Genomic DNA, 26694 nt, shown 5'->3' with positions numbered 1-26694 from the left:
ATTGACGTGTTTTTGAAACTCGATCCTGTCAGACAAACGCGAGAGTGATGCGCAGAAAAAAGGAGAAGCCATGAACAACTCTATGAACAACTCATGTTCATAGAAAAGTTAGAAATAAACAGTTATACAGATGTATTTATGTGTGTAAAGCATCTGTTTTGTGAGAAGTGCTTCTCATATGATATGTGAGCGGCCCCTACAGCTTTATTGTAGACATTTCCTCGAGCGAGAATGATGTGACTGAAACTTTCTATCATACACCACGCCCACCAAAAGGATACCCTTGGTAATGGAAATGCAAGCCTGATAAAGGTGACCCATACCGACCTAAACCGTACCTTCCTGTACCAGTCAGTGGAAACGAGATACTAGTGGCGAGGAAAAAATACTAATGAACCTAATTTTAAAGGATGGTATTGATAACAGATTTTGGCTAAAATACAGTATTTGTCATTATTTGCAGTAACTATCCAAACATAAAAACGGCACATACATAAACTAGATACAAACATTAGCTAAACTGTAAAAAATGATATGATCAATTAGTCCTGACAGCGTATGTTTTAGGTCATTTTAACTCACTGAACTAAGTTAATCATGTTTTATCTTAATTTTATAAGTTATGCAAGCTGTTTTAGGTCAGTTTAACATAATATAAGTTCAATAAACTCATGATTACTTTGATTCAGCTTAAAAAAATTAAGGCAACCAGGATTTTTCTTCCAGTGTAGAAAAGTTTTCATATAGCCTATTTCTAATTTGAAACTATGGAAAGTTGCAATTTACTTGCTCATTTTCTTTACATGGGTATTATGTTGTTTATTAATGTATTAAATAAAATGTTTCAAGTATTAATGCTTATGTGCCTGACTTAACCTTAACAAACAAATTATAATATTACATTGGAATGTGATCCACTTACATTGTATTTACAGAATTTTTAACAAATTACAATTTATGACCCAGTGTGTGAAAACCAGGCCAAATCTAATTCTGAAATAAAGTTTGACTGTAGCCATTCATTTCCCTGTGATTTCAGTTGTTGACATTGTTTTACTCAGTTATAATTAAATACATATATTATTATTATTATTATTATCAGACTGTTCTATATTTCATGTAGAAAACAGTAAATGAAAAAAAAAAAAGACTCCAGCTAGGTTTTCACAGACCGGGTCACATTTTTAACATTATTAAGCAATTAATAGGGAGAGACTGTCTGCTTTACAAAGGGTACGAAGAACTGTCTGCTTTGTTTTTTGCAAACTCTGCTCTCTGAAGGCGTGTTGTCCCACAGATCACCATGAGCCACAGAGAACGATCTCCAACAAATCGTGCAGTTGGCTTGATAACAATTTCTAACACTTTGCAGCCAGATATTTGTTTCCTCCCACTCTCTGCAGTATTTTTTCAGTCGCTTACGTTTAAACTCTGAAACTTTAAGAAATGAAGGGTTAGCTGGGGAAGCATCTGCCATTACTCTCTATCAAGACTTGACAAACTCTGCTTAAAAGACCCTCCCTCTTCCCCGGACAAAAAGTCCAATCAAACTAATGATGACATCAAGTATTACCCAATCAAAAGTAGGAAATGAGGCATCTTTAGTAAATGCGTGTGGGATGATTTGCATGAAAAGCTACTTTAAAAAAAAAAAGATAAAAATACGGGACAAAACCTGTCGCGTATAGATTCAAAATGGGACGCACAATTTCATTCTCAAATACGGAACGATTCCGTATTTTAAGGGATGGGTGGCCACCCTACCTCCAGGAGCAAGTTTAGACAACCCGGGTGTAAATAAATTGCGTTCTTCAGCGATCTTGCGTCCTCGTGTAACGTCATCTTTTAGACAAATATGCCATTTTCAAATTTATTGGAATTATTTGTGCGTGAAATGTGTAGATATAACTATAATATAAAATATAAATAACTCAAAAAAATAGATAATAAATAGCAATTCAGCTAAGTTTATGAATGTATGTTATTATCTTTGTGAATAATGATTAAAGTCTGTGTAAACTTGTAGTTGCTAAAACTTATTCTAGTACGTTGATGTACTTCCAACTGAAACTGAATATTGAGTAGGGGGCGGGGCTTTCATTATGCATATCATTCCTTTATAGCAAACTAACAGAAAGAGGGGCGTAGCTAAAAATAAAAATATCAAACTGACATCAACAGAGAAGGACTTTCACTCCAAACATGAGCTGTGTCCGAAATCGTAAACTTTCATACTATATAGGGGTGGTTCTCAAACTGGGGGTCACGGGACAATGACAAGGGGGCATTTGGGGATTTTTGTAAAACTTAAATACATTTTATTAAACTATTTGAACCATATTTTATTCATAACCCACAGAGAATAGTTGATAGTTGCGTTAAAGAAACAACAACATACAAATCAGCCATCAGCCTTTAATTTTTATATTCATATCTATTTAAATTAATAAATGGCTTTAAAAACACATTATATGGTTAATAGACTGTTGCATGTTTGTGTTTTCAATATGCTCATGTTTATATATGCCTATAGTTTATATATTTACAGTATGACCACCTTGAAAAATGTAGGTCGCGAGTCACTGACATTGTTATTTTGTGGGTTGCAGGCTGAAAAGTTTGGTAACCGCTGCTATATAGTGCGCTAAAAACAGCGCGACATACGAGCCGAGTAGTATGTTCGAAAAACAGTATGAGTGAAGTACCCGGATGACCTACTACTTCCGGCGATATACTGAAGTGCACATCGGATAGACGCTACTTAATCCCATGATGCCCCAGGAGAGAATTAATGAATGGAAGTGACGTGGATAGGTCATGTGATCATGACAGAATGGCGGATGTAGTACATCCGAATTCCATTCATACTGCTCACATTCATACTGTATAGAACACACTTTTCTAACAGCCGAGTAGTACATTTAAATTCATATGCAGTACCTACTGTATAGTAGGTGATTTCAGACGCAGCCAATGGTAAAAGAAAATCATGAGAAGTTTAAATCATGAGCTCAAAATCGTGAATTGAATTGAACTGTGAGTTAAAATAATTCGTTAAACCCCTAGTGGCTAGGACTAGTCTCAGACACAGCTGTTGTCCTGAGGTTTGTGTGAGTGAACAGGATCAAGTCTTACTTGTCAAAGACCTTCTTCCGCTTGGCCGGTGTCAGAGTCTCCAGCTGTAGACTAGGCTGGTTGATAAATAGCACAGCCAGACTGAAGTACGAGTTCCACACCTGATGGAAACAGAAATACAGGAGCCATTAAATCTGATTAAGGTTTATTAAATTAAGGCCAGTGTTTTCATCACAGAAATGGATGACATCGATGGCTGAGGCAGAAAGTATATCTGCTTGTTAGGTCGTGTCTATGGAATACTGTTTCAGGGTCTAAGCCGCTAACGTAGACTAACCATATTCCGTACACAACGATGTTTCGTACAGATTACCTTTTAATGCTAAACTCTGAATAAATACTTATGGGTCGTAGGCAAGCTATATATCTGTGCAATGTTTAATTCTCACTCTTTCAGCCCCAACCACAACAGAGACCTTCCTATCATATGTTTCCGAGTAAATTCAGTAAGTTTGCTACGGCCACCTAATGCGCTTGAAAATAGATAGTGGGCAAGCTTAAAGTGCGAGTGTCGCCTGGGAGGGGATACATTTAAAGCTACGACAATATGCTTTTGCATTTAATTTATGCATCACACGGTATTAGAGTCTTTATGAAGTGAATATTATGTTATCACAAATTGTTAAATAACTTATCTTTTGTTGAATAAATGCTTTGAAATGGGGATATTTAAACGTCAGTTATGGGTTATGACCGCATGTCGCAACTCTCCGCCAGAGAGAGCCTGAGAGACAGGCTGCAAACGCTGTTTCGATCCTTCTTTTGCAGTGATCATGTTTATACATATAAAAGGTCAATCAAGTTAGCATTAATGTGCATGAATTTAATGTTTTAATATTTTATATTGTCATGGTGTAATAAATGTAATGTAATGTGTATTTATATAGCAGGAGGGTTATTTATATTTAATGACCACAGAGAGTCAGGACCTCGGTTTAACGTCTCATCGGAAAGACGGCACCCACTGACAGTATAGTGTACCCTTCACTTTCACTGGGGCATTAGGACGCCCCCTGCTGGCCTCACTAACACCACTTCCAACAGCAACCTAGTGTTCCCTAGTGGTCTCCCATCCAGGTACTGGCCAGGCTCAGCCCTGCTTAGCTTCAGTGAGTAACCGGTCTTGGGCTGCAGGGTGACATGGCTGTGGCATGTTTTTAATAAAACAAACATGATATAAAAAGTAAATGATTTTGAAGCTATTTCATTTCAAACTTTCATAAAAGAGTTATTTAATATAGCATTAACTTCAAGCTAAACACAATAATAGTATATTCTGACATAAGATTTTAATAATACTTCAAACAATGCCCAATTTTGCCAGTAAATTAAAGTTATGCGCCCTGTACAGAACACTATTTTAGTCTTGTACCGAACACCGTTAAAACCTATCATCTTCCATACACATGCGAAGGCGGTACTTATCCCATCTTTTCTCAAAAACTACTGGTCCAAAAGACATCAATCAAGATTTGGATTGTGGAATAGGTATCCCCCCAGAGAATGAACACACAAGCATGCTTATGTGGCTTTCAATGGCGCAGGAGTGGTCGTTTGAGTGCGCTGAATAGCGAAAAGTGTACGGAACATGGTTAGTCTACGTTACTCATTTGAATTGAGAAAATACTAGTTTATGACCATCATATCACACAATAAAGTGAATTTGATTTAGGATCATGGTGCACACAACAGTCTCTGGACAAGCTGCATCATAGACACCAATATTTTAACAATTTATTAAAAAAATGATTCACTTTCTGACCATCAGATATTAAGCATGGATATATATATATATATATATATATATATATATATATATATATATATATATATATAGCACTTTATAAATATTTATTATCACCATTTGTTGAGTGTCCCTATACAGTTTGATATGGTGCTTGGACCCTGAAGTCACACTTAACAAGCAAATTCACAGACTCTTGCCATATAACTGTGATTTAACCCTTTATAAAGGTGATTTTTGCATAATAGGTCCCCTTTAATCTCCATAACGATTTAAACAAACCCTCTCAAATCATTATAGACTGATACAAATATCAAATGCATATTCTGAGCAGTTTTCTTAAACCTGTTGTAGGAGGACACAAAAAAATAATTCTATAGTTTAACATGTCTTCAGTGGGTAAACTAGTCTTGACTGTTAGCTATCTTATCCATTTCCTGGTTTGGATTCAGAACTTAAGCTGCTCTCCGCGTTTTCCAAGGGACATCCAGCGAAAGCCCACGCTGACAGACAGGCTTGTGTTTTTCTCCGCAAGATAACCTTCATTAATAATTCAGTAGATGTGAACTTCCAGAGACGGTCTCCCTGGTTAGTGGCACCATCTGTCTTGATCAGGGAGGAGCGCTTCATTAGAGTGGATTAGAGAGAGCCAAGAGTGTCCAACAGCAGCAGGACACCGTAAAGGCCCACATCAGGCACGTTTGTGAACATGTGAATGCCATCTCCAGGAGAACAGATGTGTGTGTGTGCGTGCGGAGATGATGTTTATGGTTAGTGTTTGCTGCAGTGCCAGGGAGTTGGTTGTGAAAAATGTGCAGAATCACACACCTTAAAATCGAAGTCAGCATCTGTAAAGCTTTTATGGAGAGCAGGCGACAGATACTGAGTTGTGCTCACGATGATACTGCAAGAAAGAGAGAGACAAGTTGAAGCATTTGGGGTATGTTCATAGATTTTATTTCAAGAGTTCACACTTAGCTGATGATTAATTATAAAAGCTTGTTTGGCGTGCTGTCCTGGGAGAGAGCCCTGAGCTCATGAGATCCTCGAGCCCAGGGCTCCCTCCCGTTGCAAGGCGGGAGGGGAGTTTGAGCTCAGGTAGATCTCGAGAACTCCCCTGCTGTAGCAAGTGAATGTTCTTGAAATTAACTACGAACTAGAAGCGTGTCTATGGTGCCAATTTGGATTGTTCAATTGACTTAATTGCATGTTTTTAGGCGGTGGGAGGAAACCGGGGAAGCCGGGGGAAACCCACGTGAGCACGGGGAGAAGTGCAAACTCCACACAGAAATGTCTGCTAGTTTTGGTAAAGCCAGGAACCAGAGACATTCTTGCTGTGAGGCGACAGTGCTACGCACTGGGCCACCGTGTCACCCGTCTAAGAAGGAGGAGTAGGGGAGGAAGGGGGGACTCTTCAAAATGAAGATAGCAATGGAATGAACCCCAGGGTATTTATAGTAGTTTAGGAGTCGTCTGATTGGAGCGTAGTGAATTGGATAATGCGGGTCAGCTGCTAGCAATCATAAGCACGTGATCCTCTCGAAATTTGTTTATACATAAACTTCACTTATAGATTGCTTTCGAAAAAAATCCTATTGTTGCAGTTTTTTAATGTTTATTGGCAAATTTAGATCTTTTTTTCATAACTGCTACTTTCTTGTAATCGCACGACACACCTACAGGCTCAAAAACCAGAAATACATATAAGGGCATATGTTTTATTGTGATTTGGGACTTTTTTAATCACAAATCGGATTTGGCTAGAGAAGAAATTGTTATGCCTAACTTAGCCTGGTTTCTCTCCAGGTTTTTTTCTTTCACTTTGGTCAATTGGTGAAGTTTGTTCCTCAACTGTCGCCACTGTCCTGCTTGGTTTACATGGATAGATTAGCTCTTCAGTGTTTGGACTTTCGGCAGTCAAGATTAAACCACATTGAACTGAGCTAAACTGAACTTCAGCTCTGAACTCTGGACTGACACAGCTTCAGTTTACTAGAACTTCTGCGTTCGGCTGCTGCCACTCAATCTATATAGAGTGGAGGAACTATGACGTCAATTTGTATGCAAAAACCCGGAAGCGAGTTAGCATTTTAGCTCTTCCGGTTCCCTCGTCCCAAAGTCAATAGGTTTTTTTGTATGGGGTTTCAGTAAAATCGCTTAAATAAGGTCCGTGGAAAACACAAATTCAAGATACTTTCACATTTTGTTCTACAACATAAAACACATCAGTTACAGCACACTATTGAATTTTTTATTCGGCCATGCTTCTTTAAAAAGACGGTTGCTATCAAGTTGCTAAATGGGACTACAGGCGGTGTCGGAGACATTATATGTCATCGAGCTGAACTGGTCTGGAGCGCAACTCGCTTGTGTTGGGCATTTGGATTTGTCTGTTATTTAGGTATTTTCAGGAATAGTATTTTATAGTTTGTAGTATTATTCTAATTGGGAATTCTTATTGTGTGTAGATAATGCCTTTACTTGTAAAGACCGTCGAGACTGATTCATTTGTTGATCATTTATTTTAATTAAACAATATTATGAAGATACTGCAGTGCAGTCTGTCTCTTTCCTACTCTCAGTAATGCAAACGAGTCAATAAATGTGTAATAATACATGCATAACTGTCATTTTAACATGATCAAGTGATTTTTTTTCTTCATCTGAACACATTTTACTCTGTCATAACTGCAATATTTACACTCCTCCATAAAATGTACAGCATATGTGACTGTATAGGCTGCTTTTCGCTGTACGTCGTGACATAAAAGGAATATTGAATGTTGCTCTGTGTCCATGATGATGGAACTTGCAGGCATTTGATAGACTTGTTCCTCCTCACGTCTCATTTCTGTCGTCTGTTAAGGTAAGCAGGCTGTGTGCACGCAGTTTTAAAACTTTTAGAACAACCGTAAAGAAAAACAGATGTATTTCCCACGTAAAAACATAGGCCTATGTGTTTGCGTATTTATTAGTTTATAATATATAGCGTGGATTATAATATAATAAACAGAGAGATTAACTCTTTGTCATGGACATTATTTCTAAAAAGGAGCATGATAAGTCGTCTGTAGTAGTGTGGTATTGACGTCACAGGCGAGCGCCCTGAAGGCAGTGCAGTCCGTTTATAGCCTAATGTTAGCTTTCAACTCTTACGTTTGCATTTAAGATCCAAAAGTGCTCAAAGTTGTATTTTCGTGTGAGGATTGTCCGGCTGGACAAAAAGTGTAAGAGTAATGAACAGTGTTTAAACACAGAGCTTATTATTTGCAATCTTCGAAAAGCCTATGGGAAAATCCTATAGGGATTTTCACAAGGGAACCAGTTTTATGCTAGCAGCCGATTAGCAAAGTGACGTCATAGTTCCTCCACTCTATTGTAGAGGCACTATAGAAATACTGATCAACTGAATTGATTGAACATCTTGCAATTCTGACTTTTTTCTCTTTTAAATTGGATGAAAAAGAAGTCAGAATTGTGATGTTTTGTTTTACATCACAATTATATATTTTTTCTTTTTAATTAATTTTTTTCCCTGGCAGAAAAATTTCATAATTCAATTTGGAAATTCCATTTCCAAAATTCTTTTCAGAGTTTGATTAAAATACAATAAAACAGTAATTATTGTGTAACATATATTGACCATTTAAATTAACTGTTTTCTATATTAAAGTTTTAAATTTATTAAATTCTGTATTCTCATGACACGGCTACCTTAATGTTACACCATCTAGCATTTTTTCACAAAATGTATTATTTAAAAAAAAATTAAATTATAATATTATGAAAAAGTTACACAAATTGGGATCACATACAAATGGTAGAAATAAAAGAAAAAACAACAACAAAACAGTCAGCTACTGGCAGGTGTGTGTGTTTGCATGTGTGTGTGTGTGTGTGTGTGCACATGCAAAAATACCTAGGTGGACAGGTCAGAGTACATAAATAAGAGAAAACTACTACTATTTCAACAATCTACAACCACTATTAGTACAACAATAAATATTAGTTCTTATGCTCAATGTTTTTGTGAATTTCATAATACATCTTTATCTTCAGGATTCTTTGATAAACAAATCTGAATGAATAAAATATAAAAATCTACCAAAATTAGTTTTTTATATATAAATATCAGTTTTGATTTAGAAATGTTACTGCAAAAAATGCTTTTCTACATGAGTTTCTGCTGTTGTTGCTTAAATCAAGAAGCATTTTCTAGACTAGACTGTCTTGTCTTCAGAAATAGTCAAATTGAAGTGTTTTTTACGGAGACCCGGGAGGGACATGATGGTGGAGAAAAAAAAAATGGGTGGAAGAAATACAAAATGCGTGGGAGAAAAAAAAACGAGCGATAGGTAAGCATATTTTTGAAAGTTTTTGCGTTCTCTCGCAAATATGTTTTGTGTTCCCTTGTAAAACTGTTGTTCAACAAACACTTCACTTCATACATGACAACCCTCCTGTTTTTGTTGGGATTCTCCTATATTTTACCATTATATCCTATTATTAATTATTTTGTCATATTTGTAATCTTGAAAGCATGTTGAAATTAATAAAAAATAATCAAAAAATAATAAAATAATAATAATAAAAAATATAAAAATATATATATTAAAATAATAAAAAAATGTCTGAATTCACTTTCTTTCGATTAAAGCTGATTATCGATCAGCGCCCCTCATTTGCAACCTCTGAATCAGTGAATGCATGTATAAGCGCTGACTGACTGAATCTCTCGTTTTGTTTTGTTTGACAACAGAGGTGTCACTTACCACTGATATTTAACGAAAGCATACTTTAACCGTTTCTCCTCATTTAAGAGCAAATTAGTTGTGTTTGAAATAAAACACGCAGGACGTGTATGTCCTGCACTTTAGCTCCTCTTTAAATGGCATGTACAGCTGATCTGAAAGTTAGTCAGCGCTTATAGATGCATTCACTGATTCAGAGGTTGCATATGAGGGGCGCTGATCGACGCGCAGCTTTAATGGAAAGAAAATGAATTCAGACATTTTTATTTTAATTTCAACATGCTTTCAAGATTAAAAATATGAGAGAAATATGGGAAAATACCTAATAATAGGATATAATGGTAAAATACGGAAGAATCCCGGTAAAAGCAGGGTTGTCATGTATGAAGTGAAGTGTTTGTCCAACAACAGTTTTGAAAGGGAACGCAGAACATATTTGCGAGGGAACGTAAACTCTTTCTAAAATATGCTTACTTATCACTTGTTTTATGAATTGTCACGTCCCTTCCGGGTCTCCATAGGTTTTTCCTTAAAACAAACTAAAATATCTACCAGTGGGTTTAGTAAAATAAACTTACTGCAAACTGAAAATATGATCATTTTACTTAACCCCATTGGCACATTATTTAGCTTGTTTTAAAGAAAAACTCGAATAAGTCACAGCATTGAATTATTTAATATTGTGAGGTAGACCGAGTTGAGCTGAATTCAGTGTATTCGTGCCAAGCAGCAGTAATTTGAATTGTTTCTTTGTTTACTAAATGACTTGCGCCTAAGAAGAAAATGCCGACACAGTAAATGTGCAGTGGTGTTTGAAGGCGTTAGACACAGAGCGCAGACGCTCTTGGAGGTCATTAATAATAGAGGTGTGAACCTATACTGGTCTCACGGTTCGGTTCGGTTACGATTATCATGCCATCGATTCGGTTCAATTCAAAATCTCGGTGCATCACGGTGCATTGACGATGCTTTCCATATATAGTGTTATATTTTAGGGGGGAGGCTATAACATGCTGTCTGTATAAACACACAGCACCACACTGTCTCATATTCAAACACATTCACAAACATAGACAGCATCAAACAAACAAACACCCACACGCACACACACAAACAAACACACTTAAGCCCTTGCAACAGGGAGAGCTTGCGCTGAGCGGAGCAGAAAAACGAAAAAAAAACGAAAAAAATAAAGCACTTTTCCGACGGTCCCTTACAGAGAGCTCCTCTCAGCGCGAGCTCTGCTAGCTAAAGTAAACGCAGACTGCGAGGGCTTAAACGGAGCAGTGCTCGTAATGTCGAGCGAAAAAAAGAAAGACAGCTGTGAAACATAACCAGCTTTGTCTTTTTGTAGGAAACACACTTTAGATCTTTTTAGGGTAAGCGTTTTTTGAGTTATTGCCGTCTATAACTGAAATTGTCAGGAAAATCGAAAACAAAACCAACTGAAGCGCGCTCATTTCTGGCGCCCCACTGGATATACAGCGCCCTAAGCATTTGCCTATGGTGCCTATGCCACGGGCCGGCCCTGAGTTGGCTGAGTGTTGTAAATAACGGCGCTCACCTCCCTCGCGACAGAGCGCATAGGAGATAAATGACGTCACTATAACCGGTTATGGTTATTACTGAATCGATACCGAATTGTCCGCGTCTGCATCGTGGTGCACCGAAGAAACAATTAATTTTGACACCCCTAATTAATAATAACACTAATACTGAAACGGTACAGTGTTTTAGAATGACCAAAACGACATTTCAGATGTTCTACAGTGTGCTCAGCCTGCCGGTTTGTCCATTCACACACATTTTCATCATCACATGATCTTTTTAATGCGCATACTGGACTTTGCTTGGAAGAAGTGTTTCCATCAGAGTTTATGCACATCTTTTTTTATCGAATAAAAAGTTTATCCTACTCAGTTATGCGCATATGTTTTTTTATACGCATTTTCAAATTTTATGTGCATCTTGACGTTTCCATTTGTTATGGTCAAATCCAAAATGCACTTAAAAATAGGTGGATGGAAAGTGTGGAAAGTTTTTGCCATATCACGCTATTTTTTTCTTTTCTGATCGACCAACACTATCAACATGGGTCACTTGCACTAGTTTAACCACGGGATGTTTTTCCACCTCATGCAAATTTTCTGCTCAAATTGGATTATCTGAACTTCCAAGGTAGACCGGATTGAGGCGACTTCAGTGTGTTTGTACCACGCAGCAGAAATTTGACTATTTCCGAAAACAAAACAATATAATTTTTTACTTGTCTAAAAAATCTGTCATGATTTAATAATTTTTAGATATTTATAGTCTACAAACAAGCCAAAAACTCTAAGAACAGTTTTATCTCTTCTCGTTTTGTAGTGTATCTGAGACCTCCATACTGTAAGTGACAAACGCCCCATTCACACGGGGCGTCAGCTTCAACGCTTCCCATACACTTTAAATGGGTGACTTCAGGCATTGCCGGACTGCATTGTGGATCCTTCGGCCTTGCTTCAGAGGCGTTGCTCGCTGAAGAAGTTGGGACTTTCTCAACTTTTCAAGTGCTGACGGAAGTGTCAGCCAATCAGATAGCTGTATGCAAATACACCAGCTCAGACAGCAGCCGATTGCGGACTAATTTCATTGGTTGACGCTGCTACGACGATCGCGTCAGCCCCAACTTCAGACACGCCTTCAGTCAAGCGTTGATGCTGAAGCCCCATGTGAATGGGGCGATAAGCATCCAAAAGTCACCGTACAAGCTCAAAATATGATAATCAGTATATAATCATAGTCATATGATCATAGATAATCAATATATAATCATAATAATAAGCATCACACTTATTTTATTTTTTCAAGAAGAAATGCAGAACAGGATCCTCACTTGCTGGTCAGCAGTCGCATGACGTTCCAGTCACGTGGGAAAATACTGAGCTTCATCAGGTTTCTGAACACACAGAAAATCTTCAGCAGAAACTCCTGCAAGAGAAAGCATTGAGTAAGCTCTGGGAAACATTTTAAACAATATTATAAATGATTCCAGATCCCTGGTTTCTGAAATGCAGAAGACGTCTCTCCAACCTTCAGCTCCTCTTTGCTCTGGAAGTTGTCCAGCAGGTGTTGAAAGTGAATGTCCGACATTTGGCGCAGGAGAGACAGCAGGCAGGACACATACTCTCCCTGCCAATCAGAAAGAGGGTACGTCGCTGTGAGCCAATCAAATCTGTTTACTTTCCAATCACAACAAACAGCCAATCAAATGCATCCAAAGGGAGCAGGGGAGCAGAATGAATGAAAGACATGGAAACAATCGAGATAAGTTCCCTAATCAACACCATGTTCAGATTGCATGGAAATGTGGCCCGATTTTTATAATACTATTACTAATTATATTGTTATTTCATGGTGATGCAGTGGCGCAGTAGGTAGTGCTGTCACCTCAAAGCAAGAAGGTCGCTGATTCGAGCCTCGGCAGGGTCAGTTGGCGTTTCTGTGTGGAGTTTGCATGTTCTCCCTGCGTTTGCGTGGGTTTCCTCCGGGTGCTCCGGTTTCCCCCACAAGTCCAAAGACATGCGGTACAGGTGAACTGGGTAGGCTAAATTGTCAGTTGTGTATGATCATAAATGAGTGTGTATGGATGTTTCCCAGAGATAAGTTGCAGCTGGAAGAGCATCTGCTGCGTAAAAACGTGCAGGATAAGTTGGCGGTTCATTCTGCTGTGGCGACCCCGGATAAATTAAGAGACTAAGCCGATAGGAAAATTAATGAATGTTGTTTTGTGGCAGCAGGGTGGCTCAGTGGTTAGCACTGTTGCCTCACAGTAAGAAGGTTGCTGGTTTGAGTCCCAGCTGGTTCAGTTGGTGTTTCTGTGTGGAGTTTGCATGTTCTCCCCGTGTTGGTGTGGGTTTCCTCCGGGTGCTCGGAATTGATAAACTAATATGGCCATAGTGTATGAGTTTCTGTGTATGAATGAGTGTGCATGGGTGTTTCCCAGAGATGGGTTGCAGCTGGAGGGGCATCCGCAGCGTAAAACATATGCTGTTATTAAATGAGGTCATTAAATGAGTCCAGCGGGGAGGGATACACACCTAAACAATGATGTACCGTATAGTATGTTGTGTGGTAATATTTTATTAATGTGTACATGGAACATTACATGCGTTACGCCACCTTGCTGCAATTTCAGTTTCCCCAAACGGGATAATAAAGTTGAGTCTGAGATTATTATAATCCTTTAAGATTTCCAATATTTCTCTCAGACGAGCGAATAGTGGCTGAAATAGCAAATAGAAAGCTTGGCCTTTCAAACATCTGGATATGAGACAAACTATAACACTTTGGCCGCATTTACGCCTGTTTCACACCGCAAGCGTCAGCAGCGCGTGTTTTTTCGGCGTCCATGTTAACAGTTTAGAGCTTTCATACCGCACACAGCAGCAGCGCGTCGCTGAAGCAGCAGTGCAGCGATAGTTTCGGCGCTGGGTCTATTTTTGCCGCGCTGCTCACGCTCAATTAAAGTAACAGTGCATTGATAATGACCAAAACACATTGAATGACAGTAAAAAGTAGCAATTTTACCCAATAAATGCGTTAATAATGTCAAATAATTTATATATAGTCAATCAAATAAAAAACGGCAACAAACATTTATTTAGGCCCGAACTACAAAACCAAATGTAAAACAATTTTAGTATCAGTTTTGCTTAAGTTGCACGCTAGTGTTTCAGGAGAGGGGAAATAGACTATTTAGGGGAGTTGTAGTCCATAGCGAAGTGTATTGTGGGTAGTGTAGTGCGACACGCACGCTGGATTATGTGAGCTCGCTGTATGCTGTGCTGTGCAGCTCAAGCATAGCAAGAAAGTTTTAATCGGCTTTGTTTTATGTTCACTTGAGTTATTCCTACCGGGAGCTGTTTGCACTGTGAACCTGACAACACGAAAAAAAGTAAAAGAATTGCATGCATTAATTACTTTTGTCCGTCTCATCCTCTGCACGAGCATGAATTAACGAGCTGTTATTCTGCTGCTGGACATCACTGAAGCGGAGAAATTAACACTAGTTTGATCATGTATAAATATCATTGTAACTATATTGTATAAATATTATTATAACTAGGCCTACAGCGACCTGACAATCAAAAAACAAATGACATATCACAGTCAACTGTCTTCTGACTGTAGACACTCCTATAGAGCTTGAGAAGCACACAGCACTATTTGATCTATAAAATTTGTAAAATAAAGATTTGCAGGTTAAAGAAACCGCAGTTGCCGCGGGCCTTGCTGCAGATGAAAAGTTTAAAAAGTGTATTTGTATATAGAGAGACATGGGTAACTAGATAGAATAGACAGAGAAATGTTGATCTCTGCAGCAGCTGCCGAAGAGCTGGGCGCTGCAGACGCAGCTGGTGTGAAAGGCAAACGCCTGCGTGCTGCTTCTGCTCGACATACGCTCTGCTCACGCGCTGCTGACGCTTGCGGTGTGAAACAGGCATTACACTGCACTGTTCAAGTGACTCAATTCCGATTTTTTTTCTCCCATGTGGCACAGATCGGATATGGCCCATGTACGTGTAAGCAGGAACAAGTCACAGGGATTCTAATTTACTCAAATCAGATTCAGGCCTTGTTCATATGTAGAAATTTATCCGATATGAGTCAGATCTGTGTTCTCGTGTTTCGTGTAAGCAGGTAGTTTTCACCTGGCAATGCGAGTCGAGCGGCATTAAAAACCATAGCGAATGACGTCAATCTGACACTTTCATTTCAGAACAGACTTCAGTAGAGTCCCAAACCTTAAATCTCATACACGAGGACTTAGGGTGCTTTCATACCTACACTTTTGTTTCGGAACGTGTCTCGTTTGCCCAGTTAGCGCGGTTCGTTTGGCATATGTGAACAGGGCAATCGCACTCTGTTCCGCGCCAAAGTAATCGCTCCGAGATCGCTTGAATGAGGTGGTCTCGGCTCGATTGAAACGAACCCTGGAGCAGTTCGATTGCAGTGAGAAAGCGATCCGATCCGAGCGCGGTTTTATCACAGTGTTTTATGGATATGTAATAGGCTTACGGCTATATGAAGAGAGAATTATGAGTATGGCGGGAAGTTTCGCGAGTCTCCGGATGCCCACAAACGAGTGATGATCTCCTGGTAATCTCGTGTCTCCCTCCCGGTCCTCAAATAGGCATCGTCGCGCACACTTCTCACCCCTCCCCACCGCGTCTCTCCTCAGACACGTCGTGCGTGCGCACCCTGTCAATCACCACCAAACCACCACCTCTCCTGACAGCTTAGCGGGACGCTGCAAAATAAACCCTGACACTCTGACCAATGTAAGGAGAGTTTACTCGCACGTGACTTGTTTTAGCTCTTTTGGTCCGATTAGAAACTTTGCAATGTGAAAGCGAACCGCTCCAAGAGCAAAGAGCAACAATGTAACGATTGTAATCTCTGTTTCGGAACAACTGAATCGATTCACAGGTGTGAAAGCACCCTTAAACAGTTTTAGTATTGTCATATAGCACAGGTATTTAAGCATGTTAATGAGAGCAAGAGAGCGCAATGTCCGTCACGTAACCAATATAAACTAATATAAAACTAGTGCATAGCTACATCACGTGCATATATCTATTATGGATGGATCACAGAAATAAAGTATTTTTTTTACTTTTTGTAACAAAATATACTGAATGCATATTACACACTGCAATATACTCACAATCTACTCGCACTATTGCAAACCTTGGGTCACTGGAGTCCCTAGACACTTTATAAACAAAATGAGTTGTGTTTGCAAACATGTAATGTTATTACAGTATATTCTTAGTGAATTTACCCCATCTGGACTTTCCTTGGTTCTTTTAACTAAACAGACACATAAACATGACTAGTTTCTGCTGGGTTTTGTTTGAAAGAGATCTATCATGAATACATCCACAAATACCATTAAAAACAAAATAAATGTGTATCAAAGAAGACATCAAATGTGTAGATCTGAGTATGTATGTGTTTTAGATAGTTACTGTTGAGTTTTCCCAGCAGGTGTTAAAACAAACTAAATGCAGGAGACAAAAAAACAAGAATAAGACAAGCATGCACGGGTGAGTCTCATGAAGCCTGACAAGAAACATCCCAGCCTTATTTTACGCAAAAACAACTATGTATTTAAATTTTACATAAAGAAAGTTGAACCAAAAAACAAAATAAATGTAATGGTCCAATCTTTTTTATTGTGTTCTTAAAATATGTACTTTATTCGCAGTTTTCATGAAGTTCACCCACACGAAGACATACTGTATTATGTGTGAGTCAGTGAGTGAGTGTAAGGATACATAAACACAGATTTGAACGCAAGAGAGAGAGAGAGAGATAGAGAGAGAGGGGGAGAGAACAACAGTGCTCTTATTTACATTCATTGAAAATCATGTAATATACTGTACACTCACTGGCAACTTTATTAGATTCACCTGTCCAACTGCTCACAGATTTCTAATCAGCCAATCACATGGCTGCAGCTCAATGCATTTAGGCATGTAGACATGGTCAAGACAATCTGCTGCAGTTCAAAGCGAGCATCAGAATGGGGAAGAAAGGGGATTTAAATGACTTTGAACGTGGCATTGTTGTTGCTGCCAGACGGGCTGGTCTAAGTATTTCAGAAACTGCTGATCTACTGAGATTTTCACGCACAACCTTCTCTAGGGTTTACAGAGAATGGTCCAACAAAGAGGAAATATCCAGTGAGCGGCAGTTCTGTGGGCGCAAATGCCTTGTTGATGCTAGAGGTCAGAGGAAAATGGCCAGACTGGTTCCAGCTGATTAGAAAGGCAACATTAACTAAAATAAGCACTCGTTACAACTGAGGTCTGCAGAAGAGCATCTCTGACTGCACAACATGTCCAACCTTGAGACGGATGGGCTACAGCAGCAGAAGACCACACCGGGTGCCACTCCTGTCAGCAAAGAACAGGAAACTGAGGCTACACATCACACTGGCTCACCAAAACTGGACAATCAAAGATGGGAGAAACGTTGCCTGGTCTGATGAGTCTCCATTTCTCGCTGCCACATTCAGATGGTCTGGTCAGAATTTGGCATCAACAACATGAAAGCATGGATCCATCCTGCCTTGTATCAGCGGTTCAGGCTGCTTGTGCTGGTGTAATGGTGTGGGGAATATTTTCTTGGCACACTTTGGGTTCATTAGTACCAATTGAACATGGTGTCAACGCCACAGCCTACCTGAGTATTGCTGCTGACCATTTCCAGCAGGATTACACGGCATCTCATAAAGCGCCAATCATCTCAGACTGGTTTCTTGAACATGACAATAAGTTCACTGTACTCAAATGGCCTCCACAGTCATCAGAAATTCAATAGAGCACCTTTGGGATGTGTTGGAACGGGAGATTGGCATCATGGATGTGCAGCCGACAAATCTGCAGCAACTGCGTGATGCTATCATGTCAATATGGAGCAAAATCTCTGAGGAATATTTACAGTACCTCGTTAAATGTTAGGATTAAGGCAGTTCTTAAGGCAAAAGGGGTCCAACCAAGTACTAGTAAGGTGTACCTAATAAAGTGGCCGGTAAGGGTATATTTTATCTAGTCAGTTTGGTGTGATTAACATATTTTTGATATCTTGTTTGTTCAATGTTATACTTAATAATGATTCTGTATAAAAAAAGTGCAATTTTACTTTAACTGGGCTGTTGCACTCTATAGTCCGATAAAGCAAACTAAATATGAAAAAGAAATCTCTGTAGAGATGCTGCCAAGCAGGTGGAGTAGAAAAGGGATGAGGGGATGGAGGGAAGGAAGAATATCAGATTTGTTAGTTACTAACAGTGATCTCAGCCGTGCACTGTGGACAGCGCTGTCCTCTTACCGCCTCCTGAGACTGAGATTTACTCATGATGGCCAACAGTGTCTGCAACAACACATCCAACAAACTCTCCACCATCATCTCCACCTCCTCCTGCACAGAGCTCTCCTGCAGACACAAGAAGACAAACATTGACTCAAGTCACCAACAGGATTTTTTGAGTTTCGATGACGCGCATATTGACAGAAGTGTGTGTACCAGTGAGCTGCTCTTAATAATGGAGAAAATGCTGCTCAGGATTCCTGAACAGATGAGAAGCTCCTTCTGTTGCCGCAGATGCAGATGGATGTGGTGAAGAACAACAGGAAGGAGAATTCTCCTTGATTCTGTGCAAAGAAAGAGAGGGCGGTGTTTAGGATTTTAGACATTCACTATAATAAAACATGTATGTGTTACACCTTTTGAGGTACTAAAGCTTGCCACTGGGATAGTACCTTTAAATAGGCTGATATGTTCTCAGCATACCCTCTTAAAGTGTGTATTAATACCTTACAGTACTATTAAATGCCCTTGTGCTACTATGAACCCCATATGAATGGTAGCAAAAAGCAGGGATGCATATAACTTTTTTGGTCCCATGGAGAATCTGGAGATTTTGCTTGGTTGCTTGTTCATGGCATACATGCTGTCATCATCTGTCTTAACAAAATAGCATCTTGTGTGAAACCATTTTGTTCCCCCTATCTAAAAAATAAAAGCCAAGCTAAAAAAGATTGACACCAAATGAGAATAAGGGTGCTTTCACACCTGTGAATCGATTCAGTTGTTCTGAAACAGAGATTACAATTGTTACATTGTTGCTCTTTGCTCTTGAAGCGGTTCGCTTTCACATTGCAAAGTTTCTAATCGGACCAAAAGAGCTAAAACAAGTCACGTGCGAGTGAACTCTCCTTACATTGGTCAGAGTCACAGGATTTATTTTGCAGCGTCCCGCTAAGCTGTCAGGAGAGGTGGTGGTTTGGTGGTGATTGACAGGGTGCGCGCGCGACGTGTCTGAGGAGAGACGCGGTGGGGAGGGGTGAGAAGGGTGCACGACGATGCCTATTTGAGGACCGGGAGGGAGACGCGAGATTACCGGGAGATCATCACTCGTTTGCGGGCATCCGGAGACTCGCGAAACTTCCCGCCATACTCATAATTCTCTCTTCATATAGCCGTAAGCCTATTACATATCCATAAAACACAGTGATATAACCGCGCTCGGATCGGATCGCTTTCTCACTGCAATCGAACCGCTCCAGGGTTTGTTTCAATCGAGCCGAGACCACCTCATTTAAGCGATCTCGGAGTGATTACTCCGGAACAGAGCGCGATTGCCCTGTTCACATATGCTAAACGAACCACGCTAACTGGGCAAACGAGACACGTTCCGAAACAAAAGTGTAGGTGTTAAAGCACCCTAAGAATGTGCGTGAGTAGATTATATACACTGAGTCTAATTTGCGTCTTCAGAAAAGCTCCATGAAGGTGAAAAAGATTCTGCATGTCATCAAGAGCGTGTAACACAATATAGATGCTTGCTTTACATTGTGTGAACCTGGCATGACAGTATAGAACAGTGCTGAATCAGCTGATTGTATGGTCACATCCTTTCATGCCAGATGGGACTGCGCCTACTGTGCTCACCTGTCAAAAGGTTGTGGCTGGGGACACAATATGGGCACAATGGAAACCCTGATTGCCACTATCCTAAATAGGGCTGGGCGATTTAGCAAAAAAAAAAAATCTAGGTTTTTTATAAAGTTTGACCGATTCACGATTTCGATTTAGATTTTTTTTTATTGTGTTACTAGTCTTCTCAAAACATTACAACAACATGACTGAAGTAACATTCTCTTTAAAAGTAACTTTAAAAAAACCCATCTGGTTAAGGAACATTGTATTTTTAATGGCCATGTCATACAAAAATCGGTCAAGGTGTAAATAAATGTAAAACAAATTCACGAACTAAATATCGTTGCAGAAGATTTGAATGAGAAATATTTGTGTAAATATTGCAGTTGCAAGAATACAGAGGTATTTTTGCAAGTTTTGCTGAGCCTAGGAAAGATTGGCTTTCAGCTCGGCTTTGACTTTGTCTTCTGATTGAATGACAGGTTGTAATGCTGCTGCCTTTTTCTTAAAAGATACAGAACCAAAGCGCATTGGTGCCATTATAATGTATTAAATATATATATATATATTTTTAAAAATCGTGATTTCTCGATTTGATTCGAAATAAATAGTCTTAAAACGTAAATTCGAATTAATCAAAAAAAAATCGGAAAAACCGCCCAGCCCTAATCCTAAAGCAATCTAAGAACAACGCTATATAACATTGTTCCTGAGAAATTAAATCTGAAGTAATGTAAACTAAATCCAAGGCCTGCCGTGTTGCTTTAAAAAAAGGGTTGACACTTGATTGATTATAAAGCTTGTTTGACATGCTGTCATCGGGAGAGAGCCCTGAGCTCATAAGATCCTTGAGCCCGGGGCTCCCTCCCGTTTGCAAGGCGAGAGGGGAGTTTGAGCTCAGGCAGATCTGGAGAATCACTCTGCTGTAGTTAAGTAGCTAATGAACAGATAGTGATTGCTCTTAAGAGATAACTACTTACTAGGAGCATGTCTATGATGCCGATTTGGATTAGTCAATTAACTTAAGTTGCATGTTTTTGGACAGTGGGGGGAACCCGGGGGAAACCCAAGCAAGCACGGGGAGAATGTGTAAACTTCACACAGAAACGGCAGCTGGCTTGGTAAGGACTAGAACCAGCAAAGTTCTTGCAGTGAGGCAACAGTTCTAACCACTGGGCCATTGTGTCACCCATCTAGGAAAGGAGAAGGAGTAGAGGTGGAAGGGGGGATTCTTTAAAAAGAAGATGGCTGTGATATGGAACTTAGGGTATTTATAGTGGCTTAGGAATCGTCTGATTGGTGTATCATAAATTGGATAATGTGAGACCAGCCGCACGCAATCATTAGCACGTGATCCTCTCGAAATTAGTTTATAAATAAACTTCACTTAACATGCTTGTAATAATCTTACTAATTTTCCATGGTAAATGTCCTTATATTGTGTTAACCTAGGTGACAAGGTCCTATAATGCCAACAATGTTGGTATGCATAATACTTCTTTAGCTTTTTAAAATTGCTCATGCACACTAGTACCTGCTATGTCCACCCCTGCAAATAAGGTACAAATGGGAAAACAATGTGCACTGTTCCAATGACAAGTTGCAGCAAATCTAATGATACAGATTGTAAACATTAGAATGAACCATGTATGTAGGAAATACCTGGAAAAGAGAAAAGTCTGCTATCCACAGTTCGAGCAATGGACTGCAGCTTGACCACATCCATGGACTGTCCGATGTGAACTGTACTAGGCATGCTGCCCAGAGTTCCCCTCACAAACTCTGCTACTTCCTGTACTGTGAACATCTGTAGGAGCTCGTCAAAAATGGCTGGGAATGAGTTGAGCAGGGCAGCCTGAAAAAGTAAGAAGAGTTCAGAAAAAAGAGAGGTTGTTACTTGAGGATGATTTTTCCTTTCAGACAACTCAAGATGAGAAGGGAATATTGGCCAAAGATGGGATGGACATCACAGACATAGCAAGAGATGAAGCATAAGTGAGAATTCATGAACTCTTCATGGCTAATACTGTAAAGTCAAATTTTTGAGAAGGTCTTTTTTATTCTGAGGTCATTCCTGGAGATGAACTGTCCCACAGAATTTAGCATTAGTCAAACACATTTGAACCAACCAATCAACATTTTCAAGTCACTTGAAAAGTGAAGGGTTTAGGTTGATTCAGGGTAAACATTGCAGGACTGTGGGTCTCCAGGAGCAAGGCTGAGGGCCTGGTATAAATCAGGCACACAATTAAGAATTACTTGTTAGATTGGCACTTGCGAGTTTGGCTATTCTTCAAATCAAAGGTATCACTACTAAAACATCTACTATCTACATCTCTTGCTTCTGAGAACTTCCATTCCCTGCTTTGCTCAACATCCCTCCACTACAAACCATTCCAGGCAAGGTGATCTTTGGTCCCAGTTTAAGGCCACTGAAGAGGAAAGGTGAATAATGGGGGGTGTTTCGAAGGACTCAAAGTTGTGCAGGAGAAGATATGGTGTCAAACACAGCAATCAAAACCAAGAAACACACCAAAAGAACCCAGCGGAAAATGCATTGGAAGCAGTGGGAATCATTTGTTGGTGTTGGTCAGATTGTTCGGACTGTTGGTTCATGTTCGGGTCTGGTCTTTTGGGAAGGTACTGAGTGATTGTATGCAATGTTTTGGAGACTGGCATTGGGTTGGGGTTGTGAGGGAGTCTCCGTTCCATACTGTGGGGCAATTTAACAAGCTGCTTCTACTTACAGACAGAGGAGAGGGCCGTGGGGCATTACAGCTCAACGGCTGCAAGCAGTTGCCCTGGTTGGTAGAGGCTTGTCCTGTAGTTGCCTGGGGACCCTAGGGGTACAGTGAGGTTGGGCAGGATTGGGTCAGGACACAGGGCAGGGACAGCAAAAGTCCACACAGGTACAATATGGGACAATTAAGGAGAAAATATCAAGTCAACAAAATCCAAAAAAAGGCTAAATGAACAAAATGCTACAATTGTGAGTAGGATGGCTTGTAGTCTGATTAATCAAAAAACAGCCACTGGTTTGTTCCTGGTGGATCCCAAATTAAATGGCATGTTGCTGAAGGTATAAAATATGGTGATAACAGAAGAAGGCATGTGGAAGAATTACAACACATCTTTCTGAAGAATTAGTTCAAACAATCTAATGAAAGTGTATCTTATACAAACCTATGTGTCAAACTCCTGACGCCTAAATCCTGTACTTTACTGAAAATGAATTACCAAGAGATCAATAAAACACATATAGGGATCAAAATATCATAATAACTTGGGGCAGGCCTAGTTTGACTTAAATTCAAAACACTTTATAACCAGCATCCAATAGAACTGCTCCAACAACCAGACATAACATACACAGTACTAGTATCTCAGCATCAAGTATCCTTCACACCAAGTTCGGAAAATTTAGTGGCTAATACTACTACTATGGTATCTCAAGATTTTGTTAGGTGGTTTATTGTAAGTGTCTCTTAAGCTTGTCTTAAGCCCTCTTGTCTTGGTTCTTCAAATATGACATGGCAGAATATTTACATATACTTCAGTGAGCAAGCAATCTTAAGCAAGCAGATATCTTCTCAAACAAACTCGCTCTGGAAGAGAAATGATTTCTCAGGATTTCCTTGAGATGGGGCTGTCTAAACAGCTTAGACATACAACTTCTTTACAGCAGAGAGAGAGAGAGAGAGAGAGAGAGAGAGAGATGCATGAGTCTAACAGAGGACTAAAGAAACCTCAGCCTAAAGCTAACAGCTTTGATCTTGGGTCAACAACTGTGAATTTGGAGATCAGCATCTTGCTGCATCTGAACCTTTCATTTTCAAACACATAAAACTGGCTAGTTCTTTTGTCTGTGATCGTTTTCGCTTGTTAATTATTTGATTTAACAGATGTGAGATATAAATTAATTAACTTTATGTCTGACCTGGGTGAAAATGAGGGTCTCGGAGCTGCGGCTGTCCAGGCTGAGAACAAAACGGATGGACTGGAAAAGCTCCTGTATGCTGGCTCGAAACTGGTCTTCCTCCATCCCGCAGGTGGCCCGAGAGTAGAGGATCCGCGACTGGACGATGAATTTAAAGAGGTACTCTAAAGCCTGGAGGAAGATTTGCAGTTTTAAAAAAGTTAATATACAGTTGGTCAGAATTATTCGCCCCCCTGAATTATTAGACCGCTTGTTTATTTTTTCCCCTAATTTCTGTTAAACGGAGAGCAGATTTTTTTTCAGCACATTTCTAAACATAATAGTTTTAATAACTCATTTCTAATAACAGATTTATTTTATCTTTGTCATGATGACAGTAAATAATATTTTACTAGATTTTTAAAGACATTTCTCTACAGCTTAAAGTGACATTTAAAGGCTTAACTAGGTTAATTAGATTAACTAGGCAGGTTAGGGTAATTAGGCAAGTTATAGTATAATGGTAGTTTGTTCTGTAGATTATCGAGAAAAACAATAGCCTAAAGAGGCTTATAATTTTGTCCCCAAAATGGTGTTTAAAAAATTAAAAACTGATTTTATTCTAGCCGAAATAAAACAAATAAGACTTTCTCCAGAAGAAAAAATATTATCAGACATACTGTGAAAATTTATTTTCCCTGTTAAACATAATTTGGGAAATTTAAAGGGGGCTAATAATTCTGACTTTGACTGTATACACCAAAACGCCTTAGGATGCATTCACATGACAAAACTGGTAACTGCTGCCTGGGTGAGCAATGAGGGACCAAACTTGAGGCTACCCAGGAGGAACTGGCCTGATTTTGTTTCCGATGAAACTGGGCACTGGGAGCAATCCCATTCAGACTCAGATAACAGAAAATGTACCCAGTGTGAAATCACCCTTTGGAATTTTTTAGTTAAATGTAATGAGAATCCCAGGGCTTTTACTTTGAAAACAAATGGGGCAATTGCAAAGTTTATGAACATTTTTTTTTAACCTCAAGAGTAGGAACTTAATTAGTTGCACTTATTCTTTGAAGCTCTTGGATGCAACACCCACACTTTAACTAAAGTATAATCTTTCTGTACGTTGACAGTGCTTGACATCTTAATATGAGGGTGCTGCCAGTACCAAAATGAATCACCAATCAAACAAGCTTGACAATTAATCTAAAAAAAAATATCCAGGCAGTGAATAAGAAATCTCAACAGAGTTTGTCTTGAGCTAGTAATTTGTGAATGTCTTTTGTAGAATTATCTAAGTGTACTACGTTATAGTAACTGTTTAGGCTGAATCATGATCATGTTTGCTATTTATCAAATTATGACCACAATTTTCATTTTATGTGGCTTTTTATCTTGACTTCTCTTTGTTTGACTGTATGACATACATAAATCTTACCCTCATGGCTTCCTGGATGTGATCCTGTCGCACAACTTCTGCTGAGCGATCCATATACCACTTCAGACAGCGAATCAGCTCTCTGCATTTGAAAGTAAACATCCAGTTAGATTAAATATTAAATGAACAACACTAAAAATAGTCTTCATTTACTTATATTTACTCTGTTTGCTATTAAACTATTTGTATACAGACATATCCTGCAAAAACTAGTCATGTCAACCTACTTGTAAGCAAGGGCTCCAGCAAAATGCTTCTGGATGTAGGTGTCCATCACAGGCCGGAAATGATAAAACTTACTGTCCCGGAGCAGATTGATGATAAACACCTGGAGAAAGATGGAAGGGGTTGTTTTTATCACCATTATAATGGATTGATTACATTTTGCTTGTTCAAAATCTAGCCTAATTGTCTGGTTTTGTCAATTTCATTAGTTTTAGATTGGGTAAACATGTCTATAAAATAATATTTAATCAGAGGGTGTTTACACAACATATGTTTTGAGCATTCATTTACATGGCAACAATGTTATCAAGCATTTTGTATTGTTTGCCTGAAAATGCAAATATAAAAACGTATCAAAGTGCATTCTTTTGAAAAAAACGATAACAAATAAAATATAAAAATAAATAAATAATTATTTGTTGTCTATACAAGGAACTTTCCAAAAATGCAAAGAAAACACTTGCGTAATTAGTAAATAATTTTAATGTAAATGTACCCTAATGCACATACATGTTTTTACCAGCCTGATCTTACGAGGAACTGTAACTATTTTACGTATTGTCAGAAAAGTGGCTAATTCTTACAAATTCATACGATTTCACTTACATGAAAAAAACCATACTACCAAATCCTACCCCTAAACCCAACCATCATTGGGGATCTACCAATTAAATTATACAAATAAATACAAATTAGCCATTAAATCAAGAAGTTACGAACTGCATTGATATTGCGTTTTTTTTTTTCCCTCTGATCAATGTCATATTGAAACAATATAATGTACATAGTTTAAGTATTTTTAAGTTATTTACTTTAATTTCCTTTTTATATTTATTACTCTATTTTAAACTACAGTTCTGGATGTTTTAGGTTGGTCAGTTTGCAAACATTTGTTGAAACGACAAATTTGCTTAACACCAAATCAATGAACTATGTATATAATGATGGAAATTGAGAACATAGTTGGCGATGGTTTTTGGAAACGCGA

At 39.0% G+C, this 26694-nt stretch overlaps 1 protein-coding gene across 50 annotated transcripts in view; it reads right to left on the bottom strand.

Moving 5' to 3' along the window:
* dock3 (dedicator of cytokinesis 3) overlaps positions 1–26694 on the bottom strand; it is a 406352-nt gene that overhangs the window by 41549 nt on the left and 338109 nt on the right. For 26 of the 50 annotated variants that reach the window (XR_015522243.1, XM_087304578.1, XM_087304583.1 and 23 more), the window contains exons 21-31: positions 25709–25809; positions 25482–25563; positions 24059–24229; positions 22869–22961; positions 21784–21976; positions 18706–18833; positions 18469–18615; positions 12703–12801; positions 12506–12600; positions 5708–5783; positions 3136–3236 (exon numbers count right to left, since the gene is read on the bottom strand). Coding sequence is in view for 49 of the 50 variants with exons in the window: in XM_087304578.1 (XP_087160704.1) it covers positions 3136–3236; positions 5708–5783; positions 12506–12600; positions 12703–12801; positions 18469–18615; positions 18706–18833; positions 21784–21976; positions 22869–22961; positions 24059–24229; positions 25482–25563; positions 25709–25809 (1286 nt within the window). In the remaining variant the exon portion in view is untranslated. The remainder of the gene's footprint in view (positions 1–3135; positions 3237–5707; positions 5784–12505; positions 12601–12702; positions 12802–18468; positions 18616–18705; positions 18834–21783; positions 21977–22868; positions 22962–24058; positions 24230–25481; positions 25564–25708; positions 25810–26694) is intronic. The other 24 variants (XM_087304587.1, XM_087304591.1, XM_087304560.1 and 21 more) reach the window with 3 other exon arrangements.

Source organism: Danio rerio, chromosome 22 (genome assembly GCF_052040795.2).
Source record: "Danio rerio strain M-AB ecotype USA chromosome 22, GRCz13ab, whole genome shotgun sequence".
NCBI lineage: Eukaryota > Metazoa > Chordata > Actinopteri > Cypriniformes > Danionidae > Danio > Danio rerio.
Note: the sequence above shows the minus strand (reverse complement) of the source record. Positions and strands in the feature narration are given on the sequence as shown.